The sequence below is a fragment of the Toxotes jaculatrix genome, chromosome 6, assembly GCF_017976425.1.
Source record: "Toxotes jaculatrix isolate fToxJac2 chromosome 6, fToxJac2.pri, whole genome shotgun sequence".
NCBI classification, from domain to species: domain Eukaryota; kingdom Metazoa; phylum Chordata; class Actinopteri; family Toxotidae; genus Toxotes; species Toxotes jaculatrix.
The window spans coordinates 8,689,945-8,707,749 of record NC_054399.1 but is presented as its reverse complement, the minus strand read 5'-3'; the positions used below and the strand labels follow the sequence as shown (position 1 = coordinate 8,707,749).

At 40.8% G+C, this 17,805-nt stretch overlaps 1 protein-coding gene across 3 annotated transcripts; it reads right to left on the bottom strand.

Annotated features, from left to right (window-relative positions):
• Window positions 1–218: 218 nt before the first annotated feature.
• shc2 (SHC (Src homology 2 domain containing) transforming protein 2) lies at window positions 219–17,599 on the bottom strand. 3 transcript variants are annotated; one of them, XM_041040679.1, is made up of 14 exons: window positions 17,257–17,599; window positions 14,731–15,538; window positions 10,919–10,989; window positions 8,448–8,508; window positions 7,989–8,108; window positions 7,379–7,432; window positions 7,121–7,172; window positions 6,751–6,877; window positions 5,659–5,839; window positions 4,667–4,760; window positions 3,522–3,701; window positions 3,057–3,391; window positions 2,591–2,742; window positions 219–2,140 (listed from the first exon to the last, which is right to left on the bottom strand). In XM_041040679.1, the coding sequence occupies exons 1-13, from the start codon at window positions 17,313–17,315 to the stop codon at window positions 2,614–2,616; spliced, it is 2,271 nt and encodes a 756-aa protein (XP_040896613.1). In that variant the 5' UTR covers window positions 17,316–17,599; the 3' UTR covers window positions 219–2,140; window positions 2,591–2,613. The 3 variants fall into 3 exon arrangements, with proteins under 3 accessions (XP_040896613.1, XP_040896614.1, XP_040896615.1); XM_041040680.1 differs by having other exon boundaries at window positions 222–2,140; window positions 14,731–15,510; window positions 17,257–17,398; XM_041040681.1 differs by having other exon boundaries at window positions 237–2,140; window positions 14,731–14,991; window positions 17,257–17,395.
• Between the last annotated feature and the right edge of the window lie 206 nt (window positions 17,600–17,805).

Below are 17,805 nucleotides of genomic sequence, written 5' to 3'. Positions count from 1 at the left end.
ACTGATTTTATATAACATTGTTATAATAAAAAAGAAAAACAAATTGCCAGACTGTTGATCCCATTCTTTGTAACTCCCTTCATGCACAAATGCTGTTGATTGAACACAGAGTAGTAGTAACCGCAGCTTCTACACCTTCTAGCTATATTTGGGTGATGAAAATCTGAAGGACTTAATTTGGCCGTAGCACGTGTGTATGAAAAGTTGGACAGCTGGGTTCACTGTGCGGCAGCTACATTTAGCTAGCAGATATGAAGACTCACAAATGACAAAATACCAGCCATATTCTTTAGTTAATTTTTAATTAACTCTTTAACTAATTTTATTGACAAAAAAAAGCCAATAAAGTTAATCAAAGAAGGAAAGATCCAAGAAATTCCTGAGAACGCAAAAGGGGAGATCTGAAAAAAATTACATCAATCATTTGGACCTCACCTCAAAGCCTTGTGGTTCACCTCATCACCCTGTGCATTCATGAGGCTGCAGCTATGAACAGCGGAGGGGCTGATTATAGATATGTTGCTAATGACAGAGAGAAATGTAAAAAAGGATATGGCCTACCTCTAATAAGATTTAAAAGTATTGGCAAAAATAGGGTAAGAAAATTGCTGTCAGTGTAGCCAAAGAACAGAAATAAGACAAGCAAGTCATTGAGATGTACAGACATAGATGTGGGATAAGGACAGTCAGTTAACTGATGTATTTCCCTGAGCCCGGGACAAATAAAGGATCTAATTTCAAGTCCAAATCCCCTGTCTTTAATATTAATTACTGTAGAGAAGCGCTATCTATGGCTTGCTTCAAAGAAAACAAAAAGATTAATCTAGGGGAATGTTCTAAGGGATACACATAAAGACAATGACAATCGTGACCACGATAAGACAGTATTAAACATTATTCACCTCAAAACAAGAGCAGCTTAGATTACTGTTCACAAGTATAAGAGCTTAATCATCCTGAAGTTTGTTCAGTCATTCATTGGCATGGCAAGAAAACTAGTCTTTTGCATTAGGAGCATAAATGCACATTATATACACTCTGACACAAATGCCTGTCTCTGTAGTTATTAAGGCACTGAAGTTGGAGGGGTTGGGGAAATACAGGCATGGATATACTGAGTTTGTGAGCGCAGTGGGTGTTTTTAACCCAGGATGTAGTATTAATTTGACCTCAGAATACAGTCAAACCAATAGTTTCCACAGGACTATACAACACATACAATATGTCTTTGACAAATTATGAACAGCCCTTACGAACACAACACAAATGACTGATATCCATGTTAAAAGTCTTTTAACTTTCTGCTTTCAAGAGAATGTATTTTCCGTTCACTTGGCTGTTTACATGTAGATATAGTGGAATTTGGTGCTTAGATTATTATGGAGAAACAAAAAGAAAGACGAATGCATGGCTATTTTATAAACTTGGCACTGAATCAGTGTGTTTCCTTTGTGCCATCTCAAAGTCAGGTACTGCAGTCCTGTGAACATGTGACAACAAACACGCTTAACAGCTCAATTAAACAGACATTTCTTCAGTTGTCTCTTACAGTATTTTCATTTCCTGCATTTATACTGAAATGAACTAACGAATATGGAGCCTGACATCTTTGTTTTTTCAATATCCACACTAAATAATCAGTGACAGTTTTGTTCTGGTGAGTGGATCTTTTGTTTTCTTTCGTGAATGACTGGTTGGGCAAGTCATGGTAGACTGGAAGCACATCACTATTACAGGCATTATAGGAGATTTCTTCACTGCGCATCATATCCTCGTGTGATTTCCTGAAGCTGGATCCTCTCCGAACAGTCGCACTGGTTAACAAATATCCAGCTCAGGGTCAAGTCAAAGTTTGCATTCTGATCGGTTTTCTTAATAGCTGCATGCTGAGGAGTTTACGACAGTTGAGGGACAGTTTGGCCGATCCTGGTAGGCCAACAGGCAGAGAAAGTACAAGGAGATGTCAGATGTCTTAATCTGCTGGGTAGCGTTGTTCATGGAAACCACGTGTCTGTGATATTCTTTGTTCCAGATAAACATCCATCAGTGATACATTATTTCCAGTTATGGGGATTTTTCCTTTCCTTTCGTGTTCTTTTTTTTTTGTTTTTTTTTTGCATGGGCATGTAAAAATTCAGCTCTGGAATAAGATAGAGAAAGATGACAATTTTAGGATAAGGCTAAATTATTACTGTATTAGGTCAATACAGTAATAATTTAGTGATGAGGTATAATAATCACATCTGACATTAGATAAGTTGTTCATTATTGCATCCAAGAATGTCATGATCACATTCAGTAAATAAAAGAAGGAAAAACACCTCATTTTAATTGATTATCCTCACGAGGTTAACAGCAACCTATGTTTCCTTGAAAACATGCAGTTTTCATGTAATGTACATTCAGTCCGTCTTAACATATAGAATGCTGCCAATAATCTTTGATTTTAGCAGTTGTAAATATATAAATATATATATAATATTGTGAAATTTATGTTTTACCCTATCCTGCATCCCTGATTTTATACATTTCCAATAATAATCATCATAAATCATTTTCATCATCCCTTCTGTATGTCCTGCATGCTTACCTTCCCATGCAGGGGCAGGTGGCTCACTGTTTCCTCCTGACCACCTGTTTAAGGTGGAGCTCACTCTCTGCTGCTACAATGGGCAGCTCATTCTTCAGATGGTATGAGATAAGGTGGCTTATGCTCTCAAATAACATGTCTTTGGTTCGGACCTATGAAGAGGAAAGCGAGAAAAGAGAAAGGGGGTCTAAGTAATCATATTGACTGCATGAGACTTTTATAGACCCTGTTTATCATATTCAATGGCAATAAATATATATGTTAAATGACAAAAAATGTCACTATAATCAATGTTCAGTGTTTCTTAATGACATCCACAAAACAGTAACTAAATATTTACAGAAGTGAACGGTTGAAAAGTTTGAAGTAAGTCTATTTTTGTTTCACTGGCTTTATATGAACTCCAGTGACCTTTGATTGCTGGCAGACAGTTTTGGCAAGCTGTATTGCTTGCTATTAGACTCACCACCCCCTCAGGGTCCACTAGCAGTAGATGTTTGGGCAGGCCACAGTGCATTCCTGTCAGCACATATTGTCCCGGGTTGGTCGTGCTCTCCCGAACGAGGAAATCTCCATCTCGGACCAGCAGTTTCTCTGCGTCTCGTCGGCTCATTCGGCTGTGGTACCAGGTCTCCCTGCGGAGCTGATCCTCATTTGGGGCCACAGGGGCTCGACGGCGTGGAGGGCTGGGCCACTGGTCCTCCAGGATCCGAACGCCTCCCCCACCAGCTTGACAGCCTCCAGCTGAGCCAACAGCTCCACCGCTGGCCTCATGGAGCTTCAGGGCATCCTCAAAGGGCCCTACAGGGACAATGATGTTTCACAAGTAAAAATCTTTTCATTCCACAGTATTTTACTAATAACAAAGTGAGATTATAAGACATCTGAACCTTATCCATTATATCATAATGTCAGCTATCTCAGGACTTACTCATGTCAAAGAGATCTTTCTTGGGACTGTCAGGTGGTCTGCCTCCTCTGTGTCCACTGGGCCCCTGTGCCAGTGAATCCAGGTTTTCCAGACTCTGGGTGTTAACATACTGATGCTCCTCATAGTCTCTGCTACCAGGTGGTTGGCCGTCAGCACACAGGTAACCATCTGATGTCAGACCTGAGATAGACAGGTGTGCTTGCTGACTTCTGGTGGGAACTATGTAGCCAGAACTCAGAGGTCATACAGCCATATGTATGTGAACATTTTTGTGAAAATGTTTTTTGTTTCTTATTTTTTGCCCCCTCTAATGGTTTAAATCGTGATTTGAAATATTTCCACCGACAAGCTATTACAATCAAACCAACTACAGGATGTACTAAAGTGGATGTGTACTGCTAACACATCATGATTATTGACCAATTGTTACAGTGTATGCCACAAAACTCCAAAGGCCATCGTTCAGTTCTGCCTGTGTTACGTGTCGTACCCCCCTCTATCTTCTTGTTTCCTTTCTTTTCACCATATTAATATTAAATATAAGAAGTCTGAACCTTGTCCATTATATCATTATGTCAACTATCTTGTACTGTCTGTATTACAATTTTATCAATTTATCAGCAACAATTCTATAAACTCGGTGGATAGGTAAAACCATAGAATAATATTAATATTGTTTCTTTTAATGCCATAAAAATATAATAAAAGATTCATCCTAAGAAACTAAAACCGGTGCAGATATTTGTGGAAACAAATACTACATGTTTCCTGGAAAGAATGGTGTGGTCTGCACTGAATTCCTAAATTCCCAAGCTAATAAAAATCCCTTCTCAAGATACCATAATACCAAATGGAATTCAGAGAATCTTGAGGATGCTCCAAGCCTCCCTCCTATCAAAGCTGACAGACAACGTGAACCACGCGGTCAAGCCTTTCACCTGGATGACTAAAGATCCCAAGAATCTTAATTCTATCATGGTGATTCCACACTGATCTTCTGTCTGTGCCATAGTATACACTCCCACTGAGGTAATGCTATCTCATAATGCAGCTTACTGGCATTTAAAACAATCCCCCTCTCGGACAAACACATGTAGGTGGTTTTTCTAGTTGTTATACCTGCTCACTGCCACAGGGTGTCTCACCTGAGCTGCTGGTTGTCTCAGTGTCCCAGTGAAGCTCATAACACAGCTGACCTAGGGGATAAGATGCTTGCTCCCTTCTAGCCGGTGAACCCATCTGCAAACACACATACACACAGGAAGAACACATCCTAAATACATTTCTATGTCGGTACCTGAAAGGACAACTCATCTCGTGTCCCCACATAATGTTGTTTTGAAGCACTCTATTTGAAACATTAGCCAGGCTACAGCATGTCACCATGTTTTGAACTAGCTGCAGGGAGACAGCGATGATTTCTCTCACACGGTAAGCAACAGAGAAGACAGGGCTCTTCATGTAATGATATCTGTCTTTGCCAATTATAGTACAGGCACATCAGGAATAGAGTTATATGGACTATGTTTTCATGCTCTTGCAGTTTAATTCCTCGCAAACGCTGCAGGGAAGGAGCAGCAAAACATATCATTCACTGGTTAATGAAGGAGATATCAAAGAGTTTAGCCAGAGTCTGGCTGTCATTGTTTGGTAAAGGATAGTTATTCAACACCTGATAAAGACCAGGTGCTGCTTTGATTACATCTGTGATACCATTAAATGGCAACGTTGGGAATTACACATCGCGCATGATTCTCATGGATGTCCTCTTACTGCAGCTCACGCCTGCAGTGCTGTGCTGCAGTGTTCACAATATTAGTGCTGACTGGTCTGAAGAAAAAATATTATACTGCAGTTCAGATTTACTTATGTAAATGTTTTACTGTCTTTGTATATATTTTTACTTGTCCTTTTTGTTAATATTTTGTAACCTGTATCATTGACAAAACTACTGTGTATTGCAATATTGCGTAAAGTGAAATAAAGTACAAGTAACTCAAAACTATACTCAACTACAGTACTTGAGTAAGTGTACTTATTTATATTTCACCACTGCTGTGCCGCACAGCTAAAGCCACTATACCAGAATCCATGACTGGATTTTACATAGTTTCCAAAATCATGGCAGGTCACTCACCTGTGCTGCTGTCTTGCTCTGTGGCTGGGTGTGGATGTGACCCAGAAAGGCTCCACTGGGCCTGAGCCTGGAATCCACTACACCCCCAACAGGTGGCTCCTTCCCTGGGATGCTGTTGTAGTAATCATGCTCAGAGAAGTCCTCATCTTCCCCCCACATTGGTTCCTCTGGCCTGACAGATCTGTGGAAGCACATAAATGTAAGTGAAAGCAGCTTAATGCCTAAGTTAAATACAATGAAAAACAGAAAACATATCAATGATTTCATTACACTATGCACAAGCATGCTAGAAGTATTATTACAACTAAATCAATACCACTACGTATATGCTCTAAATAATAATTGTGGTGATTATTATTGTTTCATTACACTTTAAGGTGCTATTAATAGTAAAGATGATGACAAGGACATCTGGGTTCTCAAATGAATCAGGTCAGATCAGATGACATCTGCACATCCGAACATGATCTATATAAATCAGCCAGAAATTTATATAGATCATTAGAGCTGCTGCTGCTGCTGGCAGCAGAAAGATGTTCACATGAAACCAGAACAGAAAGGACCAACAGTCTGGAGTCCCTCCTGTGTCTGCAGTGGCATCACTGCAACACGTAAAGTTTGGTCACATGGTGAGAAAATCTGTGAGGATCAATATTAGAAGATTGATTTTTGAGGTAATACAAGAACAAACTATCATGTCTCTCTGCAATGAATAACAAAGAAATGTGAGAGTTGCACAGTAGATCGGGTTTTTGTGGTGGAAATTGCAACTAAGCTCTTTCACGTAGGATGCCTGGCCAGTATGGTGTCCAAGTATTTATACTGTCAGGCTAAGTATGACTGATTATTCCCAGAGAATAGACTTCCACCACTTTCACATCCCTTGTGTTAATCTTCCTTAAATAACGTCTAGTTTATATTGATATTTGCTGCATGTGTCCGTTACTTAAAAGCTCTAAGCTTTAATTTATATTAATGTTCTCCTTATATCAGCAGTGTTTGGTTAAACTTTCTGAATTTTTATGTACAGGGAAGTAAGCACAGTTCTTATCTTTCCATAGAGATCGTGATTTCAGCAGGACTGTGTGTTACCTCTCCACTGATGCCATAGTTTTGGGAGGACTGTGTAGGTACTGTTTGAACTGCAGCTCGAAGGCCTGGCCGATAGTGCTGATGACGCTCTGGGCTAAGCCATCGGAGCACTCCAGGATATGACATGCTGAAGGAAAGAAAACAGAGAAGAGTTTTTTTGATTTTCTTAACATTAACAAACATGAATCTAGCTAACTTTAATCCCACTATGTTAAGTGTTTTCCAAAATCCTATATATATCTTGTTCAAAGATATATTGTGAAGGAAGAACTGTAGTAGATATCATAGTAAGGTCTACTTTAATATCAAAGATAACTTCATAGAAGAATTATTTTGTTTCCAAATGAAAGAGAAGCTTTGCAGGACATACCTCTCTGATTCACTGGGTCTTTGGCCACATACGCCACATAATCAGGCGTGTCCTGCAACAGACAAGAGGAAAAATTCAATTAGACATGATAAATCAGGTCTATCTAACTACATTAAAGCCTTCATTGACTCTTGGGTCATAAGATTGGAAACCAGTAAAATGCAGTCCAGTCAGATATGTGCTGTCTGCCAAACATGTCCATTCCAACAACAACAACAACAAAATGAAGGAAGGCTGGGAGTAAAATGCTGCACTCACTGTGTCTCCGCCAGAAGCAAATGAGATGGACTGCATGGGATGGTGCGCTATCACCTGAAAGAGACAAGTAGATAAATCAGAGGCAGAGGTTTGCCAATTTTTTAAATTTTTTTTTTATTGATTAAAGGTGGAAATATATATAGCAACATAAATGGACAAGACGAAAAGAGATGCCAAAGTCTAATGAAGTAAAGGTTAAGGGTTTTACCAATACAAGATTTGAACCAATGCCAACAACTATATCAGTACATACATGTAAGACTGAAGCAATTGCCAACGCACTTATTCTCAGGTAGAACTGACTCTAAAATTCTTTGTCACGTCATTTGTCTTATATGTTAATTTACTCCTATTTATTGGATGTGAAAACTCAGCGATTTACTGTTAAATTAGAAATTAATTCATTATTATTATTGAAATTTAATACCTCAAGAAAGATAAAATGCAAAAATAATAGTTGACACATTTGAAGATTTTAATGTAGTGTGGTCACAGTGGATCGTTATTTATGTCCACTGTGGACAATAACATTTAATAAAGGTCCATTTGGCCAACTTTATCACTCTAATCCTTGAGGAGATGAACTTATTATAGGTTAGCATCATCTAACCTGTCGTGTGGTAGGGATGAGCAGACCGAGGCCGTCTATGGAAATATTGACGGCGATACTCATGCCTGCAAATCGCAGGTTACTCTTCCCCATAATGGACTGAAGAGCTTTGTTCAGGGTCTGCATGAGAAAGAATACAGTGGAAATTATTCTCACATATTTAAAATTGTGGTTATTCCAGAAAATGATAACACCATCCTGCATTTGTCAAAACAGAAAACCTGCACAGAGTGACAGATGGGTTTGTTTTATCACATTCAGTGATTCATAAAGCATCACACATGCTGTCATGTATACCAAAGTGACAAGCATAGCTACTGTACTACCCCGTATGGGAAATCCTACAAATCTAGTTCTCCAGCAGAGTTAAAATTGTTTCAGTGTATGTAAGAACACAGGAGATTATTTGCAAGCAGCACACTGAAACATGCACTGTAGGATTAAAAGTTCACAACTAACCTTCTTCCTCCAAGGCCCCTTTCCTCCCGGTACAGCTTCACAGAGCCTGTTGATGGCTTCCCTAATTAGGGAAATGGAGAAAGGTCAAAGGTCAAAATTTAGTGAGAGATGCTGTCTACTGATCAGCTGAGTGTGAGGACATATTTACGATAGACATCATGTGGATTTATGATGACTGTGTACCCACATACATTATGGTGACTGGACTGTTGGTGAGAATAGCTGAGCTGACGAGTTTTAATTGTTTAGCCAGTGTTCAGGGCCACACAAATTTGCTGCATCACAATGATGGAAAAACCTGAGGTTAAACATGAACAGAAGCTTTGTGTTTTCTCCCTCGGGGCTAAAGTCATAGGTCACAGACCCGTCACAGTTCAAAGGTCAAGAAAAGCTTTCCAGCAGGGCTGTTCACGATGTACTACACTAGCTTTTACCACTGATTTCCATGGATCTTCCATGGAAACACAAACAAACAAAAAAACACAATCAGTTATCATCAGTGACTGTTTATCAAACTCATGTTTAAGTCTCAATTGAATTAGGAAAGAAGAAACAGTGTAATCTGATGCAAAATAAAAAGCGCACATCTTCTAGTGCTTCTTTAGGACATCATTATTCGCATTTATTTTCCACAGCACAATTCTGTTTGCAGATTTCTTACAACTTTGCCATGAAGCTGCTGTAACTCCTGGGAATGGCTGTCTAATGGGTGTTTAAAGCCTCTGTCCCCTGTGAGTCTGATAGCGGGAATGAGGCATAATGTGGATTTGAGGCTGGAGCTCACGCTCTTACTGCCAGGGGACAGCGGGGACAGCAGTCAAGAACCCAGCTGTCCCTATCAAGTGGCTCGTAAATATTTAAAAAGCAGCGTCCCGGGCCCCATCTCGAGTAAAGGTCTTCTCAGGGATTTTTGACAAACACCACAATGTTCGAATGACTCATGCTGATGAGAGGGCAGAGTGAGGAGGAGGAGGAAAGAGGTGGGCTGTTGTTGTTGTTTTTGTCTGCAGCCTCTGTGTCTTCCCTGGGCTTCATTATCACTGGTGTTGCTGTTTAACACTGTGACACACTGAGTATTGTTCGGAGAATGTACCCTCTTCAAATTCAGGAGCTGAAGTGCGTTTTTGAAATTCTGACAACCACTGAATGATTTGTTGTAGCTGTCCAGGACTCTCCAGTTAAGTTGTGTACAAGTCAAGAGGCTGAAAAAAAGGCCAGCTCTCAATGGGAAATATAGACTCTGACTTCAAAATGCTGCTTTTGAATCACATGCAGCAACAATTCACATACTGTATATTTCCTATAAAGGAGTGATTAAGACAATGAGCCCTTGATTTTTGGCCTTGTGGGACAGATGAGCAATAACACGTTCCCCAAGGAATCAGAGAAACAGGCCTCTTAGAATCAAAGGAGCATTTGGTGGTCCATTTCAACAGTGTTTATTTTGATAAACTGTTTTATATAGACTACTAGATGGCCATAGTGAATTTGAATGAAGGATGCAAACACAAAACAGATTCATCATTAGTGCACTAAAACAACCATGTTTAAAATGATGTCATGCAAGTAGTCATACAACTGAAACTAATGCATTATGGTCTGCATGACTCCTCCTTTTGCTAATGTTTTGTTTTGTTGTTTTGTTTTGAACAACCTCCCTCCCCTCCTCCTCCCCAAGAAGTTACAGCCGCAGACATTATCCAGCATTGTGCGTTCACAGGGACCACTGCAGCTTTCCACAGTCATTAGCGAACATCATCAATAATAGATCTCACTCTCTATCACTCCATCTCATGCTGCCCCCCCCTCCCGCACTTAAGCCTTGGATGCATGGTGGGCTCCGATTACCACCGATCGATTGTGGAGGAGAGGAGGAGGAGAAGGGTGAGAGACAGAGAGGGGGGGGGGGGGGGGGGGGGGGGCAGAGAGGGAGAGTGGGGGAGTGCACTTCTCCCATGTGGTCGAGGATTGCAAAAAGCCCTGCTTTTATAACAATAGCATGCAGGGCATAAAGACACAAAGACACAGACATACAAGGACCCTGAGGTTTAGCATTATACATAAACATAACCACTGAACACATACTGTGCACAGTACTTGTGTTTGTCTTTTAAGCAGGACACACAACACTATATTGCTGCCATCAGGCAAAATCTTGTGCTGAGATTAATGATCCTCATAATGTCCCTCGGAGCACACTGTTTTAAACCAAATCTAGAGGTGAGATGCTATTTATCTAGGTTGTTAAAACATATTTAAAGATCATTCATCAAGTCACATTGACAGACAAATAATAAGAAAATAAAAATGACCACTCTAAGTATAAGTACTCAGTATAAGTAACAACCTGGCACTGACACACCCCTGATGGCAATTTGATATCATAGTGGCTGGTAGCCGAGTTAATCCTATACATCTTGGATCAAATTCTCCTGACTCGTCACTACCAGTAAAGATGGTTACCAGCTTACCTTGTCACCTGAGTTCGTGTGTTGAAGTCCAGGGAGCGCATTGACTTCAACACTTCAATGCATCCCATGTACTGCAAACAGAAACAAACCAAACAAAAACAAGTTTTAAAATATGGCTGCAGACAGATTCAACAGCGCTTTTCAACTTCAGTAATGAACAGAGCCATACGAAGTGCTGTAGTTTCAACTGTTTTCAGCTGTACAGAAATTAAAAAAGACTTTTATACAAATATGAAAAATTCACTATCTCTGAAAAAAAAAAAAGCTAAAAGTAAACATGAACTCATTATGGAATGTTATTGAACTTAAATAACATAATAAATAAGTATCTGTATGTTAAAAAATATCAACTATAAACATGTACAGCAATCACTGTATTGGCAGTAAAACTTTTCCAAATTGTTTTTCAGTGGTATTGCAAATCTTCTATTAGCAAACACGACAATTTCAAGCGAGGCATCATAATCTAGTTCAAACAGACATGTAGGCTATTAAAGCAGCAGGAGTGAGGAGCAGCCAGCTGAGCAGCTTCCTAATGGCTGTCAGGTTGAGGTGCTAATGGCACCTTGACTAGATTAGCAGCACTAAGAGCTCCAAATCATGGACAAACTGTAGCTTCTGAGTCCTCTGGGGGATGCTAAGGGTGTGAGTGTGTTTGTGGATTGTATACAGTGATTTCATGTGAGGATGTTCTTTGCTTATGTCACATCTGTGGCATTAAATGAAAAAGATGTAGTGGTGAGTAAAATCTACAAAAAAGTAGAAAAATAAGTTTACATAAAGTAAAATAGTTTACCTGCCATCATCAGTAAAAGTTTCTGTACAGTATTATATAATTTAACATTAATCTGATCAATGAAAAATGACTTTCTGCCTAACTACATGACATGTACAGTGTTAATGTTAATTGGCAATGTTTCAGTTTAATAAACTAATGCATAAATAAATAAAAACTGAAAATAAAAAAAAAAATCATACAGAAATTAATAGTTACAAATTCAAGACATTTGGTTGTGAATGGCAATAGCCCTTTAATTTTACTATTTTTTTCTAATGTGTGTGTTTATATCTACAACTTAATAGTTTGCTGTGTCTGCAAAAGACAAAACTCTTCAGGAATGTATATAAACTCTTTGTGAAACTTATTTGGTGCTACATAAGTCACATCCTGTTCACCGTACGTTTTGGTTCAATCAGTGCCATATTTAGGATTTTCCAGGGTTATCACTGCACTGAACGCAACAGACAGCAGACAGGCTGACCACATGACAGCCACACAAACACACACACACCAGAGAGAAAGAGAGACTGAGAAACCGAGAGAGAGAGAGAGAGAGAGAGAGAGAGAGAGAGCAACCTTTGAGCTCGAGAGCTTAATGAGCTTTCTAACCAGATTTGGAGACTTGGGGGGCGGGGGGTGTCTTCCATCAGGAAAATAGTCTCTCTTTTTTCTTTCCCTCTCTCTGGCAATGCCTCCATTGTCACTCACTCATCTGCTGATGCAATGCATCCCCTCTTCTATCACCCTATCTACACTTTTATCCTTTTGGCCAAGTCTCCAACTCACTATTCCTGTGACTACGGGGACACTGACTTTCCAGGAAGCATTCCTCGGAAATCTAATAACACTGACATCCGCTTTCAGATCTTCCTGCATTGTGGCTGCCTTCTTTTAGATAAATCAGGGCTGTTTCATAGTTTGTCAATGTAGAAAATATCCTTGCACCATTTCATTATCTTCTCACTTTACCAAACAGTATCTGAATGGTGCAGATAGTAAGTGATTAGTTGCTTGAACTTACAGTACATATGCTTGCAATTGATGTTGTGAGTGGTAAAGCCGAAGGCAGTGTTCCACATACCCCCAAAAAAGTTTGTAAAGTAACTTCGTGGTAGGACCTGTCTGGGAACCTCACACTTAGCAACAGAAAATCACATTACAGCTTACAGACATTTATAATTTGATGGGGAAATGCTGTGCACCAGAATATAAGGGAACAGTATAAAATGATAGAAGTCTGGTTTTAATATAGCGTTCTAAATGATAGCTACTTTGGCAGCTGCAGCTCTTTGTTTGATGGTTGCTGCAGTGCCTCGGCTGTGAGAGATGGCAGATGCTGGCCAGACACAGAGCCTGACATGACCATGAGGATGGGGAGAAAGTGTGAAGAGGAAAAACAATACTAAGAGTCATATTTGTGTCTTTCCCAGCAGAGTAGCGACTGTGTGTTGATGTGTGTGTGGGTATGTGAAAGAGTGAGTGAATGTGACAGAGAGAGAGAGAGAGAGAGAGAGAGAGAGAGAGAGAGAGAGAGAGAGAGAGAGAGAGGAATAGAAATAGAGGGAGAGAGAGCCACACGCTATGGTAGCTATGCTGATTAAAAATGGCACAGCGCAGCAGAATTCTACTGTCACTTTGACACTAATACATGCTGCAACTACTCCTCCCTGAATAGATTTACCACTGAATTGCACATCTACTACTGCTGCTTTAGCTGTCGTGAAATGCATTTCAAACACTAGCTCACATGAGTCACCTAAAATTACTGCAGTACATGTTCGGAGAGGACAACAATAAGCTGTTAAAAGCTTAGTCTGATAATTAACCGAGTTATCAATCAACTATAAGAGCAGCACTTGTTATGGATCTAGCAAAGCTCTGCATGGTGATGAGAGCTCATACGTACTCATCACTGGACCCCTCCCATACCAATCCAACCGTCCTTTTCCACATCACATGATGCAAATGACTGTGATTAAATGTAATTGAATATAGGGATGAATGGTGCCTGTATAATGCCATTAGAAAGCGTGCTTGGGTCCCAGACTGCGCTAATCAAGAGCATGTCATTAGTGTGGGGGAAGTGAGGGGCAGTGTAGGGGAGAAGAGTAGCGCAAAGAGGGGCGGAGATGAACAGGAGTGAGAGATCGCTAAGGGGAGATCATTGACATTGACGTCAAGTAGTCTGCTTGGGATGGTAACCCTTTGTAAACACAAATCACAAGCACGCACTGATAAAGATGAGCTTTGAAACACAGAATCATCTATTCCATTTCTAGTCAACTAACTAACCACCAATTTCTTAATGTATTCTTTATGTATCCTGACCATATTTAATAAAAACACAGAGTTTGTGTAATATTTGAAAACATCATTCAAGCTTACCGTAATGATACTAAGAATAATAAAGATCAGGAATCACTATGCTGAGAGACTGTAAATCACACTTTATGGAAAGAATCTTATGGTCTCATTGCACACATGAATGTAAACAATCCCTAAACCACACAAAGAGCACCACTCCCACAAGCTTACAGCGGGAGCTTACAATCAGACATAGGTTGCAAACACTATAAATACAGATGGATGTTGTTTGAAGTATGGAGTTTGGTGTATATAACCTACAGTAAACAATGCAGCAGAACAACAATCCTTACTACAGTCTGCACACATAATTTCATGGTTTATCTTTGTCCACCCTGATGCCTGTGTGCTTTCCTGTCGCAGTCTCCCTACCAGCTACACCAAGCCATCTATCTGGATTAAATTATGTATACCCCAGCCCTCGCCACATGAGCTGCATAACAAACTGCCTGGCACTGTGGTGTCCTTTTGTTTCCCACCCAGACAGAGAAACATTTAAAATGGGGTCATCAATATTATGGCATTCACTGGTTCCTGTGAGAAGGCAATTGTTCATCAATGAGCACCTGGTACAGTTTTAAGACACAAATCCTGAATTAAGTGGATGTTCAACTTCCTTGACAATGAATTTACAGGGTGCATTAAAAAAACAGGACCAGAGACTCACTCTGACAATATAAGAAGCTCCAGGTCCTGCAATCTTCTTGTCAGGGTGCAGCCAGCCCTGGGAAGGTTTGTGGATGAAGCTACCCTTTTGATTGAAGTCTTCTCCCCCAAGCCACATGCCTTCCACTCTTGTCCTGCGGTTCATTCCTGACCTGGAGCTGCTTGAGCCACCAGGGCTCGCCATGACCTCAGAGGTCCCAAATCCGTGCCCTGCTGGACTGGCAGAGTGTGCTGCTGCGACTGCTCTCTGCCCGCGGATGGCCTGTAGGGAACAGGGGGTGACACACACAGGGTCACAGGAGTTAAGCACTGCTGCGAGACTGGCCACTGGGCCACTGGCTGAGGTCGCACCACTCGGCCTGTGTGATGTCGAAGAAGGGGAGACAGAGGCCTGAGAGGGAGCTGCTGCCTTGCCCGAGTCCTTGCTAGAGCTGGAGCTGGAGCTGGAGTTGGACGGGCTCCGGCTGAGCAGGGAGTTGGAGAACTTCCACTGGGGCATCTTAGGGATGAGCATGCAGAAGGTTGTGGTGGCATCCTGTTCCCCATCCAGGCAAGGGGAGTCAGCCAGGGCTGCAGCCCCAGCAGAGGAGGAGGTCCTGGCACTGGGATCCAGAGGAGGCAGGGGAGGCAGAGGAAGGCTTGGGGTGGAGGAGGAGACTACCGGTGTGGCCACAACTTTGCCGCTCATGGCTAAGCTCTGCATCAGGTCGTCGGAGGAGGTCACAGACTCGTTGCGGAAGCGGTCATACTTTGGCTTAAGGAGCATGCCCGGAGGAGCCGCCTGAAGCAGGAGATGAGAGGGGGGATAACTGCCAGAGGATGAAGGGGGGAAGGGGGAAGGGGGAAGGGGAGGGAGGGGGAAGGTGTGATGGAAGAGGGAGAGAAAACTAGAGACAAAATCTTCCGGGCGGAGTCCTATATCCTTGTCAAAGTCAACTGAATGCGGTCTGCTCCTCTCCCATTTACACACACGAACACACACTGTCCCACTCTCATGCCGCCCTCCTCTCTATCTGAGCTGGCCTGCTTCCTTTCACTGCCTTAGGCAAGCTCGCTCTCATGCTCCCAGTCTCTCTCTCTCTGAATGATGTCATTGGGTCTATTAGCCCTGCCCTGCCCAGCTGCTCTCAGACTGTATTAGCTAAAACACATCTGCCTGAACCACCCTGCCCTCTCTCTCACACACACACACACACACACACACACACACACACACACACACACACACACACACACACACACACACACACACACACACACATGCACACACTCTCTGCAGAGCATCTATTTTTGTGCATAAAGGACATTCATCAAATTAATAAAGTGTCAGTGTGCATTATCTTTTGGAAAAATTAGCAGTATGATTTCACACCTCACAGAACTGTTGATATATAAAATAAGACAATTAAAAAAAGCAATGATAATGAGGTTACACTTTGAGGAATGAGGTTCTGGAGGAATGTGCACAATAACAAACACAATATACTGTAGCTGTACCCACTGATATCACTATATTCAAATACAGAATAGAAATATTAACAGAAAAATTAACAGATAATAATAGATAGTGAATAAATACAGGCATTAATGCCATCCCATTAGTTTAATATATTTGGTGTGAGTCAATGCGTGTATAATGCCATTTGTCCTGGCAGTACACACAAACTTAACAAAGGACACAATGCAGCCACACTCATAAGGGACTACATGTCTGAAAACATCCACCCAATCCCATCTGTCTGAATTCTCTTCCCAAATTCCCTCCCATCAGCCTCCCCCAGAGAGCAATCAGCCATCTCAGCAAGATCCTTTCAGCCCCTCACTTGCTCCCTCCCTTTTTCTTCATTCTTGCTCCCTCCCTTTTTCATTATTCTTCTTCATTCACAGTTATATTTTCCCACTTTACACAAAACTAAGGTAAAGTATGCATCAGCAGTCAGGATTCAGTGTAAAACACAAAGTGGGTTAAGCAGGGATTTATGCTGCAGAACTTTTAAAAAAATATTTTGTGGTGGTCAAATCATGAACAGGACCAAGAATGAGTACAAGGTATTAAAAAAAGAATGTAAAGGCAAACGATGCACGATGGCCACAAAGGCCACTCAGTTTGTTGGTAAAATAAAAAAACTGACATTTAAATGCAATAAGAACAGATCAGAAGACTTTGTGGTTAGAAACAAGCATGTGTAAAGATACACAGATGTGAACAGTGTCTGGAATGATTGAAATAATGCAATAGGCAGGATCATCTGGACTAATCAATGGACTAACTAAATAATGCCACCTACACAGACAAGAAAAATGTCATCATGCTCCTGTCAATAGCTTAAATTCAATCAAGCAAGTCATTATGATTTGTTTAGTCCCAGAACCAGCTTGGGTAGTAGTGTCTCGTTTTCTGTCCAACAAAATGAGACTCAAAAACAGATCAGTACAAAAAATATGTTTCATTCAGAACAACACTGACCAAAATATATATATAAACTGTACAATAAACATGTTCAAACATCAGAGGCAGGCAATTTACCTTTTTGTGAGGGTCTGAAGAGAAAAAGGATGAAAAATAAGATCCAGCCCGGCAAACATCCGTTGACTTTTCTCAGAGATAAACTATGTATATGACTCTACTGTCATAGCACAAACCAGCTGTGGCTATATGGTTAAATATGAGAACAAGTTCATTTCACTTCTCTGAAAAACCCACGCACAAACAAACCACCATCGGAAACACTATGACACCATGACCACTGCCATCCCACCTTCTTCCAAACAGCCAATCACTTCTTGTTTATTTGCAACAGTAGAGTAGTGAAGTTACTGATAAACCAGATGGAATCGATGTATGTTGACAGATGCACAAGTAGCTGGCCATCCTCTGTACATTCTGTCCCCTTTTTTTTCTGACAAACAGCTGCACTGACAACAGGTACAAAAATTAAATACATTAGTGAAATTTAGTCCTTCAAACCAAGTATTTTAAACAAACAGATGCAACAGCAAGCTTTAAAAAGTGCTGCTAGGTTTAATTTTAATTAATACCAATATGCATCATTTAATTGCACCTGATGTTACGATG

Excerpts from the sequence above, each read along its gene's own strand:
- shc2 (XM_041040679.1), bottom strand. The coding sequence starts at position 17,315 with ATGTTTGCCGGGCTGGATCTTATTTTTCATCCTTTTTCTCTTCAGACC. Across the intron at positions 7,433-7,988 it reads TCATCCCTACCACACGACAG|GTGATAGCGCACCATCCCAT; the intron begins GTTAGATGATGC and ends TGTCTCTTTCAG. Across the intron at positions 3,392-3,521 it reads GAAAGATCTCTTTGACATGA|GGCCCTTTGAGGATGCCCTG; the intron begins GTAAGTCCTGAG and ends TTGTCCCTGTAG.